At 40.7% G+C, this 21,382-nt stretch overlaps 1 protein-coding gene across 1 annotated transcript in view; it reads left to right on the forward strand.

Annotated features, from left to right (window-relative positions):
- LOC128636240 (mucin-5AC) overlaps positions 1-21,382 on the forward strand; it is a 161,481-nt gene that overhangs the window by 11,379 nt on the left and 128,720 nt on the right. The window contains exons 2-4 of the mRNA XM_053689278.1: positions 13,180-13,283; positions 13,713-13,935; positions 20,176-20,301. Coding sequence (XP_053545253.1) covers positions 13,180-13,283; positions 13,713-13,935; positions 20,176-20,301 — 453 coding nt within the window. The remainder of the gene's footprint in view (positions 1-13,179; positions 13,284-13,712; positions 13,936-20,175; positions 20,302-21,382) is intronic.

The raw sequence follows: 21,382 nt of genomic DNA on the forward strand, positions 1-21,382 counted from the left end.
TTTCATCTCAAACGTCTTTCGTTCATGAGAGTCTTTGAAATTCCCTTTAAGAATTTTAATCCTGAGGTTAAGGATGGAGTGACCAGTCTGGGTGAAGTGATGACCAACAGGGGTACAATATTCATTTTCCTTGTGGTTTTTGATCGAGCGTCTGTGTAGATTCATTCTGAGATGCAGCTTTAGGCCAGTTTCTCCAATGTAGCAACCTCTGCCACACGCTGTACACTGTATCATGTACACCACATAAGCAGATGAGCACGAATAGGATCCTTTAATATTGTATGACGCATTGTTGTGTCTGGCTGTGTTGTTGTCACATATATGTTGACACAGTTTGCAGAGTGATTTGTTGCATCGTGCAGTGCCATTCTGTGTAAGCTTCTGTTCTGTGGTTAATTTGCTGCGGACCAATCTCTGTCTCAGGTTAGGCGGTTGTTTGAATGCTAGTATGGGGGGTTCAGGAAATATTTTTTTGAGTGTGGGGTCCTCTGAAATTGTGGTTGTAGCTCTTTAATAATTTTACACACTCCTTCCAGAGTAGGGTTGTAAGTGACTACTAGAGGGGTTCTTGTTTTGTTTTCCTTTTCTTTGTATTGTAGGAGTCTTTCCCGTGGTATTTTTAGGGCAGATTTGATGTTTTTAGATATTGCTTTCCTTGTAGCCCTTTTGCTTAAATGACTCTGACAGTGTATTCTGGTGCTGATCTCTGTCTTTTGTGTCAGAGCAAATGCAATGATATCTGATAGCTTGGCTGTAGATGATACCTTGTTTGGTGTGATTGGGATGGAAGCTGGAATTGTGGAGGTAGCTGTACCTGTCTGTGGGTTTTCTGTATATAGATGAATGAAGGATGCCATTGGTGACAGTTATTGTGCAGTCCAAGAAGTTTACACTATGATTTGAAAAGTCCATATATTGTACCCCTGTTGGTCATCACTTCACCCAGACTGGTCACTCCATCCTTAACCTCAGGATTAAAATTCTTAAAGGGAATTTCAAAGACTCTCATGAACAAAAGACGTTTGAGATGAAAATGATCACACATTTCAATACCAGAAATAAAGGACTTAATGTAGACTCTGGCTTTCTCACACACTACCATAACTTTCTATAATCTCTCATCTTATTGTCCTATATTGGTTTCTTTTTCCTTTTGTTTTTCCTCTCATCTGGCTTATTTATTCTCCTCTGTTTATTTATTCTTTCTGGCTATTCTCAGCTATTTTCTCCTTCAGACACATTCTTTGCTTTTATGACCCCCCTCTCACCCCCCTCCCTCCCTTCCATTTGTTGTATGTGATGTGTATCTATATCAGAATGATCAGTATTGCTTTAGACCTGAGGAAGAGAGGAAAACTCTCGAAAGCTTGTCTTTTAAATATTATGTTAGTCCAATAAAAAAGGTATCACTGCATACTGCAATACTTTGTTTTTTGAGCACCTATCTACTGGACTAACACAGCTACTCCAATCTTCACTATATATATATATATATATATATATATATATATATATATATATATATATATATATATATATATATATATGTGTGTGTATTTATGTATTTACAGACATATATGCACATACGTACATATGTATTCTTATATTGACATATACAGAAGTGCATTGGAGCCCATTGCTGTACTTCAAAACAATCTCCTTCAATAGTTTGGGGTAAGATTAACATATGAAATAGACAGCAGTGATTTTTTTTTTATTATTATTATTAAGAAAAAGTAGGTTTTAGGGATTATTAGAAGACAGGTGTTTAGGGTCCCTTTAAGTAGATGAAAACATGTAAAATCATATTTATGCAATATTCATATTTAATAAAAGTTTAACTATATATTTGCTGTAAATATTTGACATTCCAATGTTCTGCACATAGCAGATTATGTTTTAAGTATTTATAAATAGATATCCTGCAAGAACAAAAACTGTTTACTTTCAACTCATAATACGAGTACAACCTGATGAGCGCAAAAAGATTCTAGTGGAGTTAATGCTTTAACGGGAGTGTTAAATAGTGCTCCACTCATAATCTAGCCCACAATCATTACCCTTACATTCAAGGCACTCAATAACACCACTCCCCCTATATCTCTAACCCTGTCTACCAATACCGCACTTCTCGTCCAATTTGCTCTGTTCATGACCAACTTCTCTCCTCCTCTCTTGTTATCTCCTTGTATTTCCATCTACAGGACTTTTTTTTAGAATGGCTTCACTTCTGTGGAACTCTCTACCTCATTCCACAAGATATTCCCCTTTGTTTTCAAAGATTCTAGTCCACTAAAAAGACTACTGTTCTGGGATGCATACAATGTATGATAACGTTTTCTTACTCCAGCTCCTCTTCTTCTTTTGTTGTCCCTTTCAACCTTCTTAGCATGTAAGAAGTCCATCTCTACTGTAGACCACCTTCATGTTAGGTGATCTGCAACAGTTGGCAACTCTAAATGTCTGCTTCTTATGAATGTCACCTTTGCATATTATACCTATTTTGATAGTGCTGCAGAATCTTTTGGTGCTCTACAAATAAATGATAATAATAATAATAATAATAATAATAATAATTGTGCTGAATGTTCATGCTAAAGTTTACGTCAATATTACTTATGGGCTTGATAGGTTGCAGTTAGGTTTAAATGCTACCAAGAGGTTTCCATTTGAGTGTTATTTGTTAGGGATATTTGCTCTTGGAATAGGGTTAGTTGCAGTTGTGGTCCATTTTGTTGGATGGTTTTTGATTCATTTTGGTTAGGGTTAATACCATTAAGGAGTCTTGTTAGTTATTGCTAGATTTATTTACAGCAGGGTGTTCAGGCTAGTTGTAGTTAAGGTTAATTCACAGTGACTGTTTTTTTTTTGGTTAGTTGCACTGTGGGTTCAGAATAGTTGAGTTTAATGTTAATTGCATTAGTTGCAGTTAAGGTTAATTGTTGTACTGTAGGGGTAAAAATATGTTGTAATAAAATCTAATTGCACTGGGATTTCAGATTTAAGTTTATAGTTAATTGTGCTATTTGATGGTTTCAGTCAGTCGCAGTTACTAATACTATTAACTTGAAATGGATATTTTTGAGTGTTATTTGTTATGTTTGAAGTTATTTTAGGAAGTTGGGGATAGAGTTAAATATGGTAGTGAGGTCATGGTTAGGGTTAACTAGCAGCTTAAGTACTTGGAGCAGCTCTGAAAAAGTAAAATGTTGTGGAAGAGGTTGCTGTTAGTTTTATTTGTGGTGGTGGATTGCATTTTCTTTTATAAGTTGCATCACTGGTACCTTTGCAACATTGTTACCAGCCTTGTCACAACAAGGGGGTAAGATAATGTTTAATGACTGTCCATAATGAAAAGTATTTATGTCCAGCCACTATTTAGTGTGCAACAAGTATTAGTCTATTACTAAATAGTAATGTCAGGAAATCTCTACAAAAATAGGTAATCACAACTAGAACTGCAACAACTAATCAATATAATCGATTATACTCGATTATGAAAATAGTTGTCAACGAATAATTACTCCAATGAGCTCCTGCACATCGTATTGTGTTTTATGGTTATGCCTTCTACAGACTTACTTTTCACTTTTTCAGGACAGTATAAGGTTACAACTACTTGGCTTAAATAATATGAGTCATCATTTGGATTGTTTATAATAAATCCAGTGAATTGGGACTATGCCTTGCTTGATATAGTGTTGAGATTGTTATTTACACCTAGCCCTAGATTAATGGGAGTTGTTATTTGAATTGATGTGCACTATTATCTGTTTGCACAATTATTAGCGGATTGCTTGCTATTGCTGATTTTATGTACTGTATAGATAAAGTAAATGTGTAAGGATTTGTCCTGTTATTGATATATAGTACTTAGTAATTTTGACCATTTTTTTAATTGTTTTTTTTTATATTTTCAATTAATTGTAATATGTACCCGATTCAACTTCTATAAGTATAAATCTGTTATTTTACGAGCAAACTAGATATTTTTTTCTTAACATTACAGCTGGTTATTTACCATTGCATATAGATATTTAAGATATTTTTATGTTTGAATGAAGTCAAGGCTTACTTAGTTAAGAGTCCCCTTGCATTGCTGGAGAGCTAACTAACACCTTGATTAAAAGTTTGACGTTATGAGTCAAATAGCAGCGTTATGGCCCATAACGCTTCATTTTCCCTAACGCTGCTATTACAAGTCTTGTCGGTATAGGTGTACCGCAGGCCTTTTAGCCTGTAATGCAACGTAAGTACCACACTTTTAAAAATGACGTTTTTGAATGGGTCTTCCATAGCGCCGGTTTTACGGGTTTTCCTGGGAGGCCAAAAGCGATCGGTACACCCTATACCGACAAGATCTGTACCGCCATCTAAAAGTCAGTAGTTATGAGTTTTATGTTACAAAGCTGTAACATAAAACTCATAACTAAAGTGTTAAAAAGTACACTAACACCCATAAACTACCTTTTAACCCCTAAACCGAGGCCCCCCCCCCACACCGCAAAACACTATAATAAATTTATTTACAACTATTCTGCCACTCCGGACATCGCCGGCACTATTACAATTTATTAAACTTTACTCCTCCGCTCCCCGACATCGTCGCGATTAAAATAAACCTATTAACCCTATTAAACCGCCGCCCTCCCGCATCGCAAACACTATTTAAATAGAATTAACCCCTAATCGGCCATCTGCCCACACTGCCGCTATAATAAACCTATTAACCCCTAACCCCCAAGCCCCCACAAGTAAATATCCTATTATATAAAAGGCCAAGTGTGTTTGTCCGAAGCTGTCATGCGCAGTAGAGACAGCACAAGGACAAACACACCTGGCCTTTGAGTCCTGCTCCCTAACTAGCTGATCTGCCGCCTGCGGCAGAAGTGGGCATGGCCGGGCGTGAGCGGGGGCGTGGCCGATGCAAAAGGGGGTGTGGCCGATCGGGGCGTGGTTGGGGCGTGGTCAAGCATGAAGGGGGCGTGGCCGGGTGCAGTTGGGAGATAGAGAGGGGAGAGAGATAGAGGGGGGGAGAGATGTAGAGAGAGGAGGGGAGAGAGAGGAGGGGAGAGAGGAGAGGGGGGAGACAGAGAGGAGAGGGGGAGAGAAAGAGAGGAGAGGGGGGAGAGAGGGAGAGAGAGAGAGGGGGAGACAGAGAGAGGAGGGGAGAGAGAGGAGGCGAGAGAGAGAGAGAGGATAGGGGGAGAGAGATAGGAGAGAGAGAGGGTGGGAGAAAGAGAGCTCAAAAGAGAGGGGGGGAGAGAGAGCGCAAAAGAGATGGGGGAGAGAGAGAGCTCAAAAGAGAGGGGGATAGAGAGCGCAAAAGAGATGAGAGAGAGAGAGCAAAAGAGAGGGGGATAGAGAGCGCAAAAGAGATGAGAGAGAGAGCAAAAGAGAGGGGGGAGAGAGCGCGAAGAGAGGGGGGAGAGAGCGGGCGGGAATGGCCGTGAAGGGAGCATGGCCAAGCGTGAATGGGGCATGGCCGGGCGCGGTCGGGAGATAGAGAGGGGAGAGAAATAGAGAGGGGGGAGAGATAGAGAGAGAGGAGGGGAGAGAGAGAGGAGGGGAGAGGGGGGAGAGAGAGGAGAGGGGGGAGAGAGAGAGAGGGGGAGAGAGAGAGAGGAGGGGAGAAAGAGAGAGGATAGGGGGAGAGAGAGAAGGGGGAGAGAGAGAGCTCAAAAGAGAGGGGGGGGAGAGAGCGCAAAAGAGATGGGGGAGAGAGAGAGCTCAAAAGAGAGGGGGATAGAGAGCGCAAAAGAGATGGGGGAGAGAGAGAGAGCAAAAGAGAGGGGGATAGAGAGCGCAAAAGAGATGGGGGAGAGAGAGACCGCAAAAGAGAGGGGGGAGAGAGAGAGAGCAAAAGAGGGGAGAGAGAGAGAGCACAAAAGAGAAGGGGAAGAGAGCGCAAAAGAGAGGGAAAAGAGAGAGCACAAAAGCGGGTGGAGAGAGAGAGAGAAAGAGAAGCAAAAGAGGGGGAGAGAGAGCACAAAAGAGGGGGAGAGAGGAGAGAGAGAGTGGGGGAGAGAGAGAGGAGGGGAGAGAGAGAGAGTAGGGGGAGAGAGAGAGAGAGGGGAGAGAGAGGAGGGGGAGAGAGAGAGAGGAGGGGGGAGGGAGAGGAGGGGGGAGAGAGAGAGGAGGGGGGGAGAGTGCGCAAAAGAGAGTGGGAGAGAGCGCGAAGAGAGGGGGAGAGAGCGCAAAAGAGAGGGGGAGAGAGAGAGCGCAAAAGAGAGGGGAAAGAGAGAGAGAGCAAAAGAGGGGAGAGAGAGAGAGCACAAAAGAGAAGGGGAAGAGAGCGCAAAAGAGAGGGAAAAGAGAGAGCACAAAAGAGGGTGGAGAGAGAGATAGAGAAAGAGAAGCAAAAGAGGGGGAGAGAGAGCACAAAAGAGGGGGGAGAGAGGAGAGAGAGAGAGGGGGAGAGAGAGAGGAGGGGAGAGAGAGAGAGTAGGGGGGAGAGAGAGAGAGAGAGGGGAGAGAGAGGAGGGGGAGAGAGAGAGAGGAGGGGGGAGGGAGAGGAGGGGGGAGAGAGAGAGGAGGGGGGGAGGGAGAGGAGGGGGGGAGAGAGAGGTGGGGGGAGAGAGAGAGAGGAGGGTGGGAGAGAGAGAGAGGAGGGGGGCGAGAGAGAGAGGAGGGGGGAGAGAGAGAGGAGGGTGGGAGAGAGAGAGGAGGGGGGGAGAGAGTGAGAGGAGGGGGGAGAGAGCGCAAAAGAGAGGGGGAGAGAGAGAGCGCAAAAGAGAGGGAAAAGAGAGAGAGAGCAAAAGAGGGGAGAGAGAGAGAGCGCAAAAGAGAGGGGGGAGATAGCGCAAAAGAGAGGGAAAAGAGAGAGCACAAAAGAGGGTGGAGAGAGAGAAAAAGAAGCAAAAGAGTGGGAGAGAGAGCACAAAAGAGGGGGGGAGAGAGGAGAGAGAGAGAGGGGGAGAGAGAGAGGAGGGGAGAGAGAGAGTAGGGGGGAGAGAGAGAGAGGGGAGAGAGAGGAGGGGGAGAGAGAGAGAGGGGGGGAGAGAGGTGGGGGGGAGAGAGAGAGGAGGGGGTGGGAGAGAGAGAGGAGGGTGGAGAGAGAGAGAGAGGAGGGGGGAGAGAGAGAGGAGGGTGGGAGAGAGAGAGGAGGGGGGAGAGAGAGAGGAGGCGGGGAGAGAGAGAGAGGAGGGGGGAGAGAGAGAGGAGGGGGGAGGGAGAGAGAGGAGGGGGGAGAGAGAGAGGAGGGGGATAAAGAGAGGAGGGGGAGAGAGAGAGGAGGGGGGAGAGAGAGGGGATGAAGAGAGAGAGGAGGGGCGGGAGAGAGAGAGGGGAGGGAGAGAGAGAGGGGGCGAGAGAGAGGAGGGGAGAGAGAGAGAGAGAGGGGAGGGAGAGATAGAGGAGGGGGGACAGAGAGAGGGGAGGGAGAGAGAGGGGGGGAGAGCGAGAGGGGGGAGAGAGAGAGCTCAAAAGAGAGGGGGAGAGAGAGCGCAAAAGAGATGGGGGAGAGAGAGAGCTCAAAAAAGAGGGGGAGAGAGAGCGCAAAAGAGATGGGGGAGAGAGAGCGCAAAAGAGATGGAGGAGAGAGAGAACAAAAGAGAGGGGGGAGAGAGCGTGAAGAGAGGGGGAAGAGAGTGCAAAAGAGAGGGGTAGAGAGAGAGCACAAAAGAGAAGGGGAGAGAGAGAGCGCTGTACTGCAAAAAAATGGCCCGTGTGAACGGGCTTTAGGACTAGTATGATAATAATCTATTAACCCCTAAGGCGAAAGCCCCCCACAAAGAAATATACTAAAAATAAACTATTAACCCCTAAACCTACCGACCCCTTAACTTTATATTAAAATTACAATTTTCCTATCTTAAACTAAATTAATAGAGAGATAGAGAGAGAGGAGGGGAGAGAGAGAGGAGGGGAGGGGGAGAGGAGGGGAGGGGGGGAGAGAGGAGAGGGGGGAGAGAGAGAGGGGGAGAGAGAGAGAGAGAGGAGGGGAGAGAGAGGATAGGGGGAGAGAGGGGGGAGAGAGAGAGCTCAAAAGAGAGGGGGAGAGAGAGCGCAAAAGAGATGGGGGAGAGAGAGAGCTCAAAAGAGAGGGGGATAGAGAGCGCAAAAGATATGGGGGAGAGAGCAAAAGAGAGGGGGATAGAGAGCGCAAAATAGATGGGGGAGCGAGAGATCGCAAAAGAGAGGGGGGAGAGATCGCGAAGAAAGGGGGGAGAGCATGCAAAAGAGAGGGGGGAGAGAGTGCGAAGAGAGGGGGGAGAGAGCGCAAAAGAGAGGGGGAGAGAGAGCGCAAAAGAGAGGGGGGAGAGAGAGCAAAAGAGGGGAGAGAGAGAGCACAAAAGAGAGGGGAGAGAGCGCAAACGAGAGGGAAAAGAGAGAGCACAAAAGAGGGTGGAGAGAGAGAGAGAGAAAGAGAAGCAAAAGAGGGGGAGAGAGAGCACAAAAGAGGGGGGAGAGAGGAGAGAGAGAGAGGGGGAGAGAGAGAGAGGAGGGGAGAGAGAGAGTAGGGGGGGAGAGAGAGAGAGGGGAGAGAGAGGAGGGGGGAGAGAGAGAGAGGAGGGGAGAGAGAGAGGAGGGGGGGAGAGAGGGTGGGAGAGAGAGAGGAGGGGGGGAGAAAGAGAGGAGGGGGGAAGAGAGAGAGGAGGGGGGAGTGAGATGGAGGAGGGGGGAGAGAGAGAGGAGGGGGAGAGAGAGAGGAGGGGGAGAGAGAGAGGAGGGGGGGAGAGAGAGGGGTGGAAGAGAGAGAGGAGTGGCGGGAGAGAGAGAGGGCAGGGAGAGAGAGAGGGGGCGGGAGAGATAGAGGAGGGAGAGAGAGAGAGGGGAGAGAGAGAGAGGGGGGGGAGAGAGAGAGGGGGAGAGAGAGAGCTCAAAAGAGAGGGGGAGAGAGAGCGCAAAAGAGATGGGGGAGAGAGCTCAAAAAAGAGGGGGAGAGAGAGCGCAAAAGAGATGGGGGAGAGAGAGCGCAAAAGAGATGGGGGAGAGAGAGAGCAAAAGAGAGGGGGGAGAGAGTGTGAAGAGAGGGGAGAGAGTGCAAAAGAGAGGGGGAGAGAGAGAGCACAAAAGAGAAGGGGAGAGAGAGAGCGCAAAAGAGAGGGAGAGAGAGAGCGCAAAAGAGAGGGGGAGAGAGAGAGCAAAAGAGGGGGGAGAAAGAGAGCACAAAAGAGAGGGGGAGAGAGAGCAAAAGAGCAGGGGGCGAGAGCGCAAAAGAGAGGGGGGAGAGAGTGCAAAAGAGAGGGGGAGAGAGCGCAAAAGAGAGGGGGAGAGAGCGCAAAAGAGAGGGGGGAGAGAGAGCGAGAGCAAAAGAGGGGGAGAGAGAGAGAGAGCACAAAAGAGAGGGGAGAGAGAGAGAGAGAGAGAGAGAGGGAAGAGAGAGAGGGGGAGAGAGAGAGAGGAGTGGGAGAGAGAGAGCACAAAAGAGATGGGGGAGAGAGAGAGCTCAAAAGAGAGGGGGGAGAGAGAGCGCAAAAGAGATGGGGAGAGAGAGAGCTCAAAAGAGGGGGGGGAGAGAGGAGAGGGGGGAGAGAGAGAGGGAGAGAGAGAGAGGGGGAGAGAGAGAGGAGGGGAGAGAGAGAGAGGATAGGGGGGAGAGAGCTCAAAAGAGAGGGGGAGAGAGAGCGCAAAAGAGATGGGGGAGAGAGAAAGCTCAAAAGAGAGGGGGAGAGAGAGCGCAAAAGAGATGTGGGAGAGAGAGAGAGCAAGGGGTGGGAACGCTGTACTGCAAAAAATGGCCAGTGTGAACGGGCTTTAGGACTAGTAATAATCTATTAACCCCTAAGCCGAAAGCCCCCCACAAAGAAATATACTAAAAATAAACTATTAACCCCTAAACCTAACAACCCCCTAACTTTATATTAAAATTACAATTTTCCTATCTTAAATTAAATTAAAACTTACCTGTCAAATTAAAGAAATTAATTCTAAACTAACAATTAAACTATTATAATTATTAAACTAAAATTAAACTAATTACCAATTAAATAAAACTAAACTACACAATAAAAAAATCTTAACACTACTCTAAAAATTACAAAGTAACTAATTACATAAAAAAACTAAATTACAAAAAAACAAACACTAAAGTACGAAAAATAACAAACAAAATTATCAAAAATAAAATTACACCTAATCTAATAGCCCTATCAAAATAAAAAAAAGCCCCCGCAAAATAAAAAAAACCTTAGCCTACAATAATCTACCAAACACCCTCCCAGACAGTAAAATCCACCACCCACCCAACCAACCAACCAACCCCCCCAAATAAAATAACTATCTAAAATAACCTAAGCTAACCATTGCCCTGAAAAGGGCATTTAGCTCTTTTGCGAAAAGCCCAAACCCTAAGCTAAAATAAAACCCCTTAAAAAAAAACTAACACTAACCCCCGACAATCCACTTACAGTTGTTGAAGTGACAGTCCCGCTTGAAGGATCCATCCAGCCAGCGAAGTCATCATCCAGGCGGCAAGAAGTCTTCATCCAGGCGGCCTTTTCGATCTTCATCCAGACGTCGAAGTCCTCATCCAGGCAGCAAGAAGTCTTCGTCCAGACGCCATCTTCTATCTTCATCCATCCAGTGCGGAGCCAATAGGATGAGAGCTCAATCCTATTGGCTGATTGCAACAGCCAATAGGATGAGAGCTCAATCCTATTAGCTGATTGGAACACCCAATAGGATTTTAGCAGCTCTAATTCCTATTGGCTAATTGAAATCTTTCAGCCAATAGGAATGCAAGGGACGCCATCTTTGATTGCGTCACTTGCATTGAAGTTCCCATTTACGGCGGCGACCGTATGAAGAGGATGCTCCACGCCGGATGTCTTCAAGATGGACCCACTCTGCGTCAGATGGATAAAGATAGAAGATGCAGTCTGTAAGTGGATCGTCGGGGGTTAGTGTTAGGTTTTTTCAGGGTTTTTTTTGGGGGTGGGTTTTTATTTTAGCTTAGGGTTTGGGCTTTTCGCAAAAGAGCAAAATGCCCTTTTAAGGACAATGCCCATACAAATGCCCTTTTCAGGGCAATGGTTAGCTTAGGCTATTTTAGATAGTTATTTTATTTGGGGGGTTAGTTGGGTGGGTGGTGGGTTTTACTGTTGGGGGGGTGTTTGTATTTTTTTTTACAGGTAATAGAGCTGTTAAACTTAGGGCAATGCACAGCAAAATGCCCTTTTAAGGGCTATTGGTATTTTATTGTAGGCTAGGGTTTTTTTTTTATTTTGGAGGGGCTTTTTTATTTTGATAGGGCTATTGGATTAGGTGTAATTCTTTTTTATTTTTGATAATTTTGTTTGTTATTTTTTGTAATTTATTGTTTGTTTTTGTAATTTAGTAATTTTTCAATTAGTAATTTTAATGTTTTTATTTTTTGTGATGTAAGTTTTTAGTGTAAGGCAGGTTAGGTTTTAGTTCACAGGTAAGTTTGTATTTATTTTAACTAGGTAGTTCATAAATAGTTAATAACTATTTACTAACTAGTCTACCTAGTTATGATAAATACAAACTTACCTGTAAAATAAAAATAAAACCTAAGCTAGCTACAATATAACTATTAGTTATATTGTAGCTAGCTTAGGTTTTAATTTACAGGTAATTTTGTATTTAGTTTTAAATAGTTATTATTTAGTTAATAATTGTAACTTTAATTTAGCTGTATTTTAATTATGTTAAAGTTAGGGGGTGCTAGGGTTAGGGTTAGGTTTAGGGGTTAATAACTTTAGTATAGTGGCGGCGACATCAGGAGTGGCAGATTAGGGGTTAATAACATGTATGTAGGTGGTAGCAATGTTGGGGAAGGCAGATTAGGGGTTAATAACATGTATGTAGGTGGTAGCAATGTTGGGGAAGGCAGATTAGGGGTTAATAACATGTATGTAGGTGGTAGCAATGTTGGGGAAGGCAGATTAGGGGTTAATAACATGTATGTAGGTGGTAGCAATGTTGGGGAAGGCAGATTAGGGGTTAATAACTGTAATGTAGGTGGCGGTTATGATGGGGGTGATAGATTAGGGGTGTTTAGATGGGCGGTTTATGTTAGGGTATTTTTTTCCCCCTAGACATCAATGGGGCTGCGTTATGGAGCTTTTCATTCCGTGATCGCAGGTGTTAGGCTTTATTTTGGCCGGCTCTCCCCATTGATGTCTATGGGGAAATCGTGCACGAGCACATCAAAGCAGCGCTTGATTTCGGTGCAGTATGGAGCTCAACATCATCAAATTGCCCGCACAAGCTTGTTTTTAAAAACCTGTAATACCAGTGCTATAGGGAGGTGAAATAACGCTGATTTTGTTGCATTAAAATCCCTATAGTGCACAAAACTCGTAATCTAGCTGATTGATAAATATGTGTTCTGCTCCATCAGAGGGGTGTCAATCAACCCGATCGTACTCGATCAGTTTGAATTGTGGCGATGTCTGTCCGCCTCATCAGAGCAGGCGGACAGGATATGGAGCAGCGGTCTTTAGCGCTATTCAGAGCTTGATAAATGGGCCTCTTAGTCTGAAGTTTATATTTGTAACTTTCAGTATGTGGATTTTATTTTAAATGTGGAAAAAAATGATTGACTTTTTTTTTATCCGATTAGTCGATTAATCGAAAAAATTATCGGACGATTAATCGATTATGAAAAATAATTGTAAGTTGCAGCCCTAATCACAACTTTTTTTTGTGTAGTGACTAGTTTTAAGAGTTGTGTATAGGATCTAGCTAGTTATTATTTTGGTGTGAGATCATGCTAATGATGACATTACATTGAACAAATGGAGCAAAAACATCTTGTGGAAGCCGAGATTCATGCACTAGAATAGCCATTAGCAAATTCACAAGCTATATATAATTATATGTAAACATACTCATGGGCTTTAGTATTTGAGAGGTACATTGGGATAGTTTAGCCCTTCTCATCTACCTTAACTAGGGACGAGACCTTACTGTAAGGCCAATTTGGCTATTTACAGTATAATTGTCCTGTATTTCCAGTATACTTGGAGGAGAGACTTTGACAAGGTTTACACAGTGCTTGTTAGTACGTATTTCTACCTACCTATAGTTTTTCTTTCTTTATATTTCTGTTCTTGGAATTATACACCGGAAGTACAAGAAGAGATCATAAAAAAAGTTTTAACTGAGTAAAAATATATATGGAATTATTTCTAACATTGCTACACCACATTACTACTATTTTTTATTTTATTTTTAACTATTAATATTTATTTTTTATTAATTTTTTAGGCATGTATTTTTCACAAATTGAGTTTGGCATTCAACAACAAATGAATCTACCAAATGAAGTATGTGAAGTCAAAGAAGAAAATATTAACTCCTGCAGAAACACGGTATATATAATTTAGGGGTACAACCTTACTGCAGGCATTTGTATTGTCAGTGCATTTGGATATCCCAACTGCTGTAAAAAAATAAATATATATATGTGCTAACCAAAACGCATAAGGGACCATTATCATAATGTTAATACATATTCCATAATGATAAAGTCAATGCCAATAGCTCAAGTGAAAATAGACACATACTGATTCCAAACTACACAAACATAAGAACAATAAGAAATAAAAAAATATATATATTTTCACCCATTGGCTTTTCTGTGCTTTTTATTACCTGAATAATAGCCCCTACAACAACAATATTAATAATAATAGTAGTAATAATAATAGTAATAATAATAGTAGTAATAATAATAGTAATTATAATAGTAGTAATAATAATAGTAATTATAACATCTAATGTATTGTTTTTTTACCTAGGATGACTTTATGTTGTGTCAGAAGATATTCACAGATCAAATCTTTTCAAGCTGCAAGACTTTGATTGATCCCTATCAATATACAGTTTTGTGCTTTCTAAATTTATGTTTATGTAAAGAGGAGAATCGCACTTCCTGTCTCTGCTCAATCATTACTGAGTTTTCTCGTCAATGCGCTCTAGCTGGAGGCAAACCAGGAAATTGGAGAACCCCAGATTTATGTCGTAGGTGTTCATTTTTATTTCTATATATATATATATTTATATTCAATGACTGTATTGATTAACTGGGCAAATGTAAATAAAGCTCGCCTGTATCTCTGATCTCATATATCAAACCTGTAATTTATTGTCTAAAGCTTTCAAAAAAGCTTCTTGACAAATATGAAATAATAAACAATAAAAATTGTTTTGCTAGCAAATCATTAAAGGGATATGAAACCCAAGCATTTTCTTTTGTGATTCAGACAGAGCAGACCATTTTAAAAAAGCTTCCAATTTACTTTTACTTTCAAATTTGCTTTGTTGAGGAATATCCAGGTAGGCATCTGGAGTACACTACATAGTAGGCAATAGTGCTGCCATCTAGTGCTCTTGCTAAATTATTACATTTTTGCAAAATTGCTGCCATATAGTGATCTAGAAATGGACTGGCTCCTAAGCATACATCTGTGCTTTTCAACAAAAGATACTAAGAGAACAAAGAACAATTTGATAATAGAAGTAAAATAGAAAATTGTTTAAAATTGTATGCTCTATCTGAGTCATGAAATGAACATTTGGGGTTTCATGTCCCTTTAAGGATACTAATGAATATTATTTGCAAGAAGCTGTCTTGTGCAATGCTTAATAAGAACCAGTTTTAAAAATTGAGAGGTTTTTAAAACCATATGGTTTTGTAATTAGCAGATACTATTGATACTATTTAAAACAGCTTACATAGGTATAAAAAATATTCAGTAAACTAATCTTTGCAACCAATGTTGTTGACCATTTTTATTACACATTTAGGGCCTGACGATCTAAAGCTCTCCGCTCAGATGAGATGATCTAAATGATCCTCCAGCACTGCAAGATCCGTGTTAAGATTCTAAAAAGGCAGATTTTGCTTTACTTCTCTAAGGGGTGTTTCCTGCATTTCTAGATGTGAAGGAGAGACAAGCCCAGTGCAATGATAGTTTTCTTACATTTACACTTTGTGCTTTGTATTTTATATTACGTTAGACTTTAGATTATGTGTTCCATTTATCAACTTGCGGGACAGATGAGGTTCGCTATCATGAACCTTGTCTGCCTAACTTCACGGCACAAGCTGTACAAGCCGCTAATCTTATTGGGATAACTGAAATACACCACACTTTAAGTAGCAGAGAGGTATAGTAGCAGCGGTCTTAAGACTGCTGCTACTTAACTAGCATTTCTGGCTGACTCACATGCACTTGCAGCTTGATAAATGGAGTCATGTGTCCTTTAAGTTTTATTACATTTAAACTTTGCACTTTCTATTTTCTATTTTAATGCATTTACAACAGCAGTATATTAAGGATTGTGATATTACAAGTTATATCTAGCCACAGAGTGACCACACATTTGTTTTTTAAATCATGCACACGATTTACTAAAATGTGCTCATGATTTACTAAATTGTGTATGTAGTTGAACTTGCAGTAGTCGGTAAAAGGGATGAGGTTCTGTTTTTGCAAGCATTTACTACAACTCCCGGCTTGTTTTTTCAGTAATGATATTTACATGTGTCATGGAAGTGGGGAAGGAAGTGACCAGCGGAGTCAATCCAAAAGCATGGCATGGAATCCCAATATACCAGGCAGGGAGCTGACCTGAGCTGTCTGTCATCTACTTACAAGGAAGAGATCTACAGGGTTGATAAAATATGGCATATGAGGAGGAAATTGTAGTAAATTGTAAGCACAATTTCTTAAAAAAATTAATTGTGTGGCCACTGTGGGGCTCTGTGAAATTCTGATTATGCTTTGACATTTTCTGTGTAATTTAAACATATTTAAATCGTATTTTGTATGTTTATGCATATAATTTAAACATTACATTGCACTTAGTAATTGACAAATTCAGAAAGTGTGATGGACAGGATAGTCCACAGGGTCTGTCTGAATCTTTCTCACAATTCTGATAATATGCTCTAAGCATTTTACACCTTCAGGTCTCACCTCTGCACTTATTTAACTGACAGGAAAGTAATATACAGTATACTAAACTATTAGTATCGTGCTCCCCTGTTAAAGGGACATGAAACTCATTTTTTTCAGATAGAGCATACATTTTTAAACAACTTTACAATGTATTTGTATTATATAATGTGCTTTGTTCTTTTGGTAGCTTTTGTTGAAAAGCTTACTTAGGTAGGCTCAGGAGCAGCGTTGCATTACAAAGAGCTTGCTGCTGATTAGTGACTACACATACAGTAGTGTCCAAACATTTTAGGCAGGTGCTTTCTAAAATAGAAATATTAATAGTTTGTTTTTTTATCAATTAACAAAATGCAAAGTGAGTGAAAAGAAGAAAAATCTAAATGAAGTCAATATTTGTTGTGACCAAACTTTGCTTTCAAAACTGCATCAATTCTTCTAGGTACACTTGCACACAGTTTTTTAAGGAACATAGCATAAAGATTGTTCCAAACATCTTGGAGAACTAACAACAATTATTCTGTGAATTTAGACAGCCTCAGTTGCCTCTTTCTCCTCATGTAATTCTGGAAAGACTTGATGATGCTGAGACCAGAAATATATGGGAGCAAAAAAAAGTCAGGGATTTTGTAGGCGTATGGTCAGGTGCATGATTAAACAATTATACTAAACAGGTGCTAATGATCATCAATTTAATATGTAGGTTGAAACACAATTTAGTCTCACTTAGGGGAGAAGGGGAAACCAAACGTGGATTCCTTGCCCAGAGTGCTTAGAGGAAAGTTTTTCTCTGTTAAAAGTATCTTTGGCCTAATAGAACCTGCAACCAGGTTGTAAACCATAGAACAAGCTAGAAAGTTTATCAAAAAAGAAAAAAGGAAGTCCATAATCCGGATCCACAATAATAAAAATAAATAAAAAAAAAACTCTTTATTGAATATAGTTAAAAGAAACAGAGATAGGATAACACAGAAAAAAGGCACATAGCCAGCAAAAAGTCTGACCGGTTTCGGTCAAAACACAGTAATCATAGACATAGATGTCTATGATTAAGGTCTTTTGACCGAAACCGGTCAGACTTTTTGCTGGCTATGTGCCTTTTTTCTGTGTTATCCTATCTCAGTTTCTTTTAACTAAATTCAATAAAGAGTTGTTTTTTTTATTATTGTGGATCGGGATTATGGACTTCCTTTTTTCTTTTTTGATACACTTTTTTTGAGGATTGGCAGGAGTCTGCTACTTCTAAGGAGTCCGTGTTAGCTATCCACTTTGGTTCCTATCCATTTTCATCACTTCCACCTCAGGTATATGAAAAAAAGCACCCATCGCAAACCAGAATACTACAGCCGTTCCACTTCCGGTCACCTGACGTTCCAGTGTGTGAGAGGAATGGCGTCGGCCATGGAGCTGCTCTAAGACGCTGTCACAAAAGGGACTGATATGATTCTTCAGGACTGTGCAAGGTGCAGGAGTGTGCAGAAGTATTTGTCAGCTAAGCAACAGTTAGTTGTCACTGTCATGCTATTCATAAAGTTTGTATTTGCACAATTTGCACATTGTGTGCCTCTGAGTTTTAAGTAAGCAGTGCATTTACCCATATTGTTGCTTAGCACTTCTTTTAGAGGTTCATCCTCCTTTTTTTTAAGCTAGCAAGTTATTGAGCTGGTGTTCGTTCCTGAGAGTACGCTTCTCTTTCTATATGTATTTAGTCTCCCTAAGGGGGAAAAGGGGAAACCAGACATGAATTCCTTGCCTAGTGTGCTTAGAGGAATATGGCTGCACCTTAATGACTAGGCCCATTGAAGTCTGAAACGATTATCTGGGGTTGTCATGTTCCTTGTTCAAAGATGCATTGCCTGCTATTTTGGGGCTAAAATGACATTACTAGGCGGGATCAGACTGATATACGTCAGGAACATTTTTCTCTGTGAAAAGCATAATTGGGCTAAAAGAAGCTGCATCCAGGTGGTAAATTGCCATAGAACAATCTAACAAGTTATTTATCTGGTGTTCGTTCCTGAGAGTGTGCTTCTCTTTCTGTATGAAACCCAGTCATTAGCTGAAATAGAAAATAAAAACTGGGTGAGAAACTCTGCTAACAAAGTGAGGTCTGAAGACAGTTTAATGTTCAAAGTCATACACCATAGCGAGAAGACACAAGGTATTTATTCTGCATCAGCAAGGTCTCTCCCAGGCAGAAATTTAAAATCAGACAGGGGTTTTCAGATGTGCTCTCTAAGGTCTTCTGAAGAAGCACAAAGAAACAGGCAATGTTGAGGATTGTAGATGCAGTGATTGGCAAAGAAAACATAGTGAAGCAGATGAAAGACATGGCATGCTTACTTCATTACAATCTGAAGATGTCCAGCAGCTCAAAATAAGTAGAAACCAGTGGGACCCTGGTACACCAATCTACTGTCCGGAGAAGTGTGGTCAGAAGTGGTCTTCATGAAAGATGTGCAGCCAAAAAGCCATACCTCTGACATAAAAACAAGGCCAAGCAACTCAACTATGCATAAAAACACAGAAACTGGGTGCAGAAAAATGGCAGCAGGTGCTCTTGACTGATGAGCCAACATTTGAACTATTTGGTTGTAGCAGAAGGCAGTTTGTTTGTCGAAAGGGCTGGAGAGTGGTACACAAATGATTGTCTGCAGGCAAAAGTGAAGAATAGTGGAGGAAGTTCCTTGTATTTTGGGGCTGCATTTCTGCAAATTAAGTTGTGGATTTGGTTAGAATGAATAGTCTCCTCAATGCTGAGAGTTACCCTTCATGCAATACCATCAAATAGGCATCTGATAGCCCCAAATGTATTCTGCCGCATGGCAATGGCCTCAAACATACAGACAAAGTCATTAAGAACTATCTTCAGCATAAAGACGAAGAAGGAGTCCGGGAAGTGATGATATTGTCCCCACATATCAATGTTCTCAGCATCTTCAAATCTTTCCAGGATTACATGAGGAGAAAGAAGCAATTGAGGCTGCCTAAATCCACAAAATAATTGTTGTTAGTTCTCTAAGATGTTTAAAACAATCTATCTACAATGTCCTTAAAAAAGGCAAAGGGTGGTCACACCAAATATACTGTAGATTTAATTTAGATTTGTATTTTGTTCACTTACTTCACATTTTGTTAATTAACTATTAACATTTCTATTTTTGAAAGTATTCTTACTTTACAGCATATTTTCATACCTGCCTAAAACTTTTTCACAGTATTGTATATGCCTCTTGTCATTGACTAACCAGATGTATTCAGCTAGCTCCCAGTAGTGCTTTGCTGCTCTTTCAACAAAGAAAAAAAGAGAATTAATAAAATGTAAAAATTAAATTAAAATCAGAAAGTTGTTTAAAATTGTAAGCTCTATCTGAATCTTGAGAAATTATAGTGCAGAATTCACAGGAGCTGAACTCACTGAATGCTTGGAAGTCCTAGGTAGATGAGAGATGCCTTCAATAAAAATTAATTAGGCTCTCTGAGATACAGAATTTGACTGGGAAGAGTGAAGTTAGCGGTGGACCACCTGACACTGATATCAATTTTTAGTTTGCAGCAAATACAAATTAAATTGAAATGTTTTAACTACAATTTAAATTGAATTCGCCTCTAGTTTAGTATACATTTCTATCACATGCATACAGCTGGTGAGATAAATCAATGAGAATTGTGAGAGAGCTTCAGACATACCCTGGGAATTCCCCTGTTAAGACCATAAATTTCCCTGTCCTTCAAACTTTATGAAACATTCAGTCTTATTTTACATAAAACAAATACAAAGTGCAGTGCAATTTGTAAAAGATACACAGAAATATACAACGTTTGATCCAAATTTGTTAAAGTTACACAGAAACTTTCGAAGAATAATCAGAATTTTCGAAATCACTGTTGTATACGGAATCTAAGTGCATTAAAATACAAAATAAAGTGCAAAGCTTACATTTAATACAACTTAAAGGACCCAAACTGAAGCCTAAAATAAAAAAGCAAAAATGTCTTGTCTAGAATTTTGTGAGATAGCTGTCAGTGCTGGAGAATCATTTTAGATAATCTCATCTGTGCAGAGAGCTTTATGGGAGGTATTGCTAATATCTCTGGGACTTCCAGGTTTCCACCCTTTTTCTAATAGCACTCAGTGACTTTAGCCCCTGTGAATTCAGCGCAATACTTTCTCTCCAAGCTGGAGAATCTTTGATAATTAGGCTTTTAGTATCTATGGTTTATTTTGAATTTTAAATGTATCAAGGAAGGCTTATTTGATTATTGTCTATCAATCTGTCTTCTGTTTTCTTCAATATAGCTAGAGAATGTCCCCAAAATCTGGAGTACCAGGAATGTGGCTCCCCTTGTGGTGACAGTTGCTCCAACCCAGATAGTACACTTGCATGTGACCAACATTGTGTCGATGGTTGCTATTGTCCAGAAGGTAACTCTAATTCACAGTCTTTAATAAACTATGGGGTCAATCACAATCCTTTAGTTTAAGAGATATCAGCAAGCAGAGTTGTTGAGCTTGCCTGCCGCAACATATTAAAGGGATATTAAACAGTTATTCTACTGAAATATGTTAAATTTAAGTAAACATAAAAAGAAACAGATTGTGTTAGAAACAGCAAACGTACCTGTTTTCTTGCTAAATGAGCACTTAGAAATATCTCAGTGTGGCCACTGCCCACAACTAGATAAGAGACCTACCATTACAGAACTTAGGTGTCATGGTCAAATGATTTTTTGCAGCAAAATTCCTATAGTGAACATGGACAATAAACTAATTGCAGCTAATAGATAGGTGTCTCCTAGCAACATTTCCAAGGACAAATGGCTAATTTTGCCTTCCTGCAGAGGCCCCCGATTTCTTTTTGGACTGTGAGAGGAAGCAATGGACACTGCAAAAATAAAGTTAAACAAGTAATAAAAGGTCAAATCCTTTTATTGTGATAAATAATACATATCGCAATGATTTATATTAACTATAATCCACTGCTTAGTGTCTTTTTATTACAACAATGAAACAGACTGTTTTATATATCTTTAATTTTATTATTAATAATATATTATAATTAATCTCTGTGATTTAGTTTGATTTTGTAATATTATTATGTATATTATAATATATTGCTGAGTGTTTGTTTGGCACTGGCAGATGAATTCTCAGTTACCTGGTGCAAGTTTTATCTTTATAATTTGTCATCTCATATCTAATATCTGATTGATGATATCAGTGATATATTAAAAAAAACAGCAGTGGAAATAGGCAGGAACAAAACTGCAGTGCACTTAACATTGTGATTGTCAGTAAAGAAATCTTCATTGGCCCAGCTACTAAAAGAAATCATATTCACAAAGCTAAAGGAAGGGCAAGATGCAGCAGCACAATTAGCTTACATAAAAAAAGCTCCCAGACATTTTCTTGTAGGCTTTTTTGTTGAAACACTGCAGAGCGACAGCAGTGCCACCACCAAAACTGCTTCTACTACTGAAACAACTAGCAGCATACCTAGTGCCAC

The sequence above is a fragment of the Bombina bombina genome, chromosome 7 (genome assembly GCF_027579735.1).
Source record: "Bombina bombina isolate aBomBom1 chromosome 7, aBomBom1.pri, whole genome shotgun sequence".
NCBI lineage: Eukaryota > Metazoa > Chordata > Amphibia > Anura > Bombinatoridae > Bombina > Bombina bombina.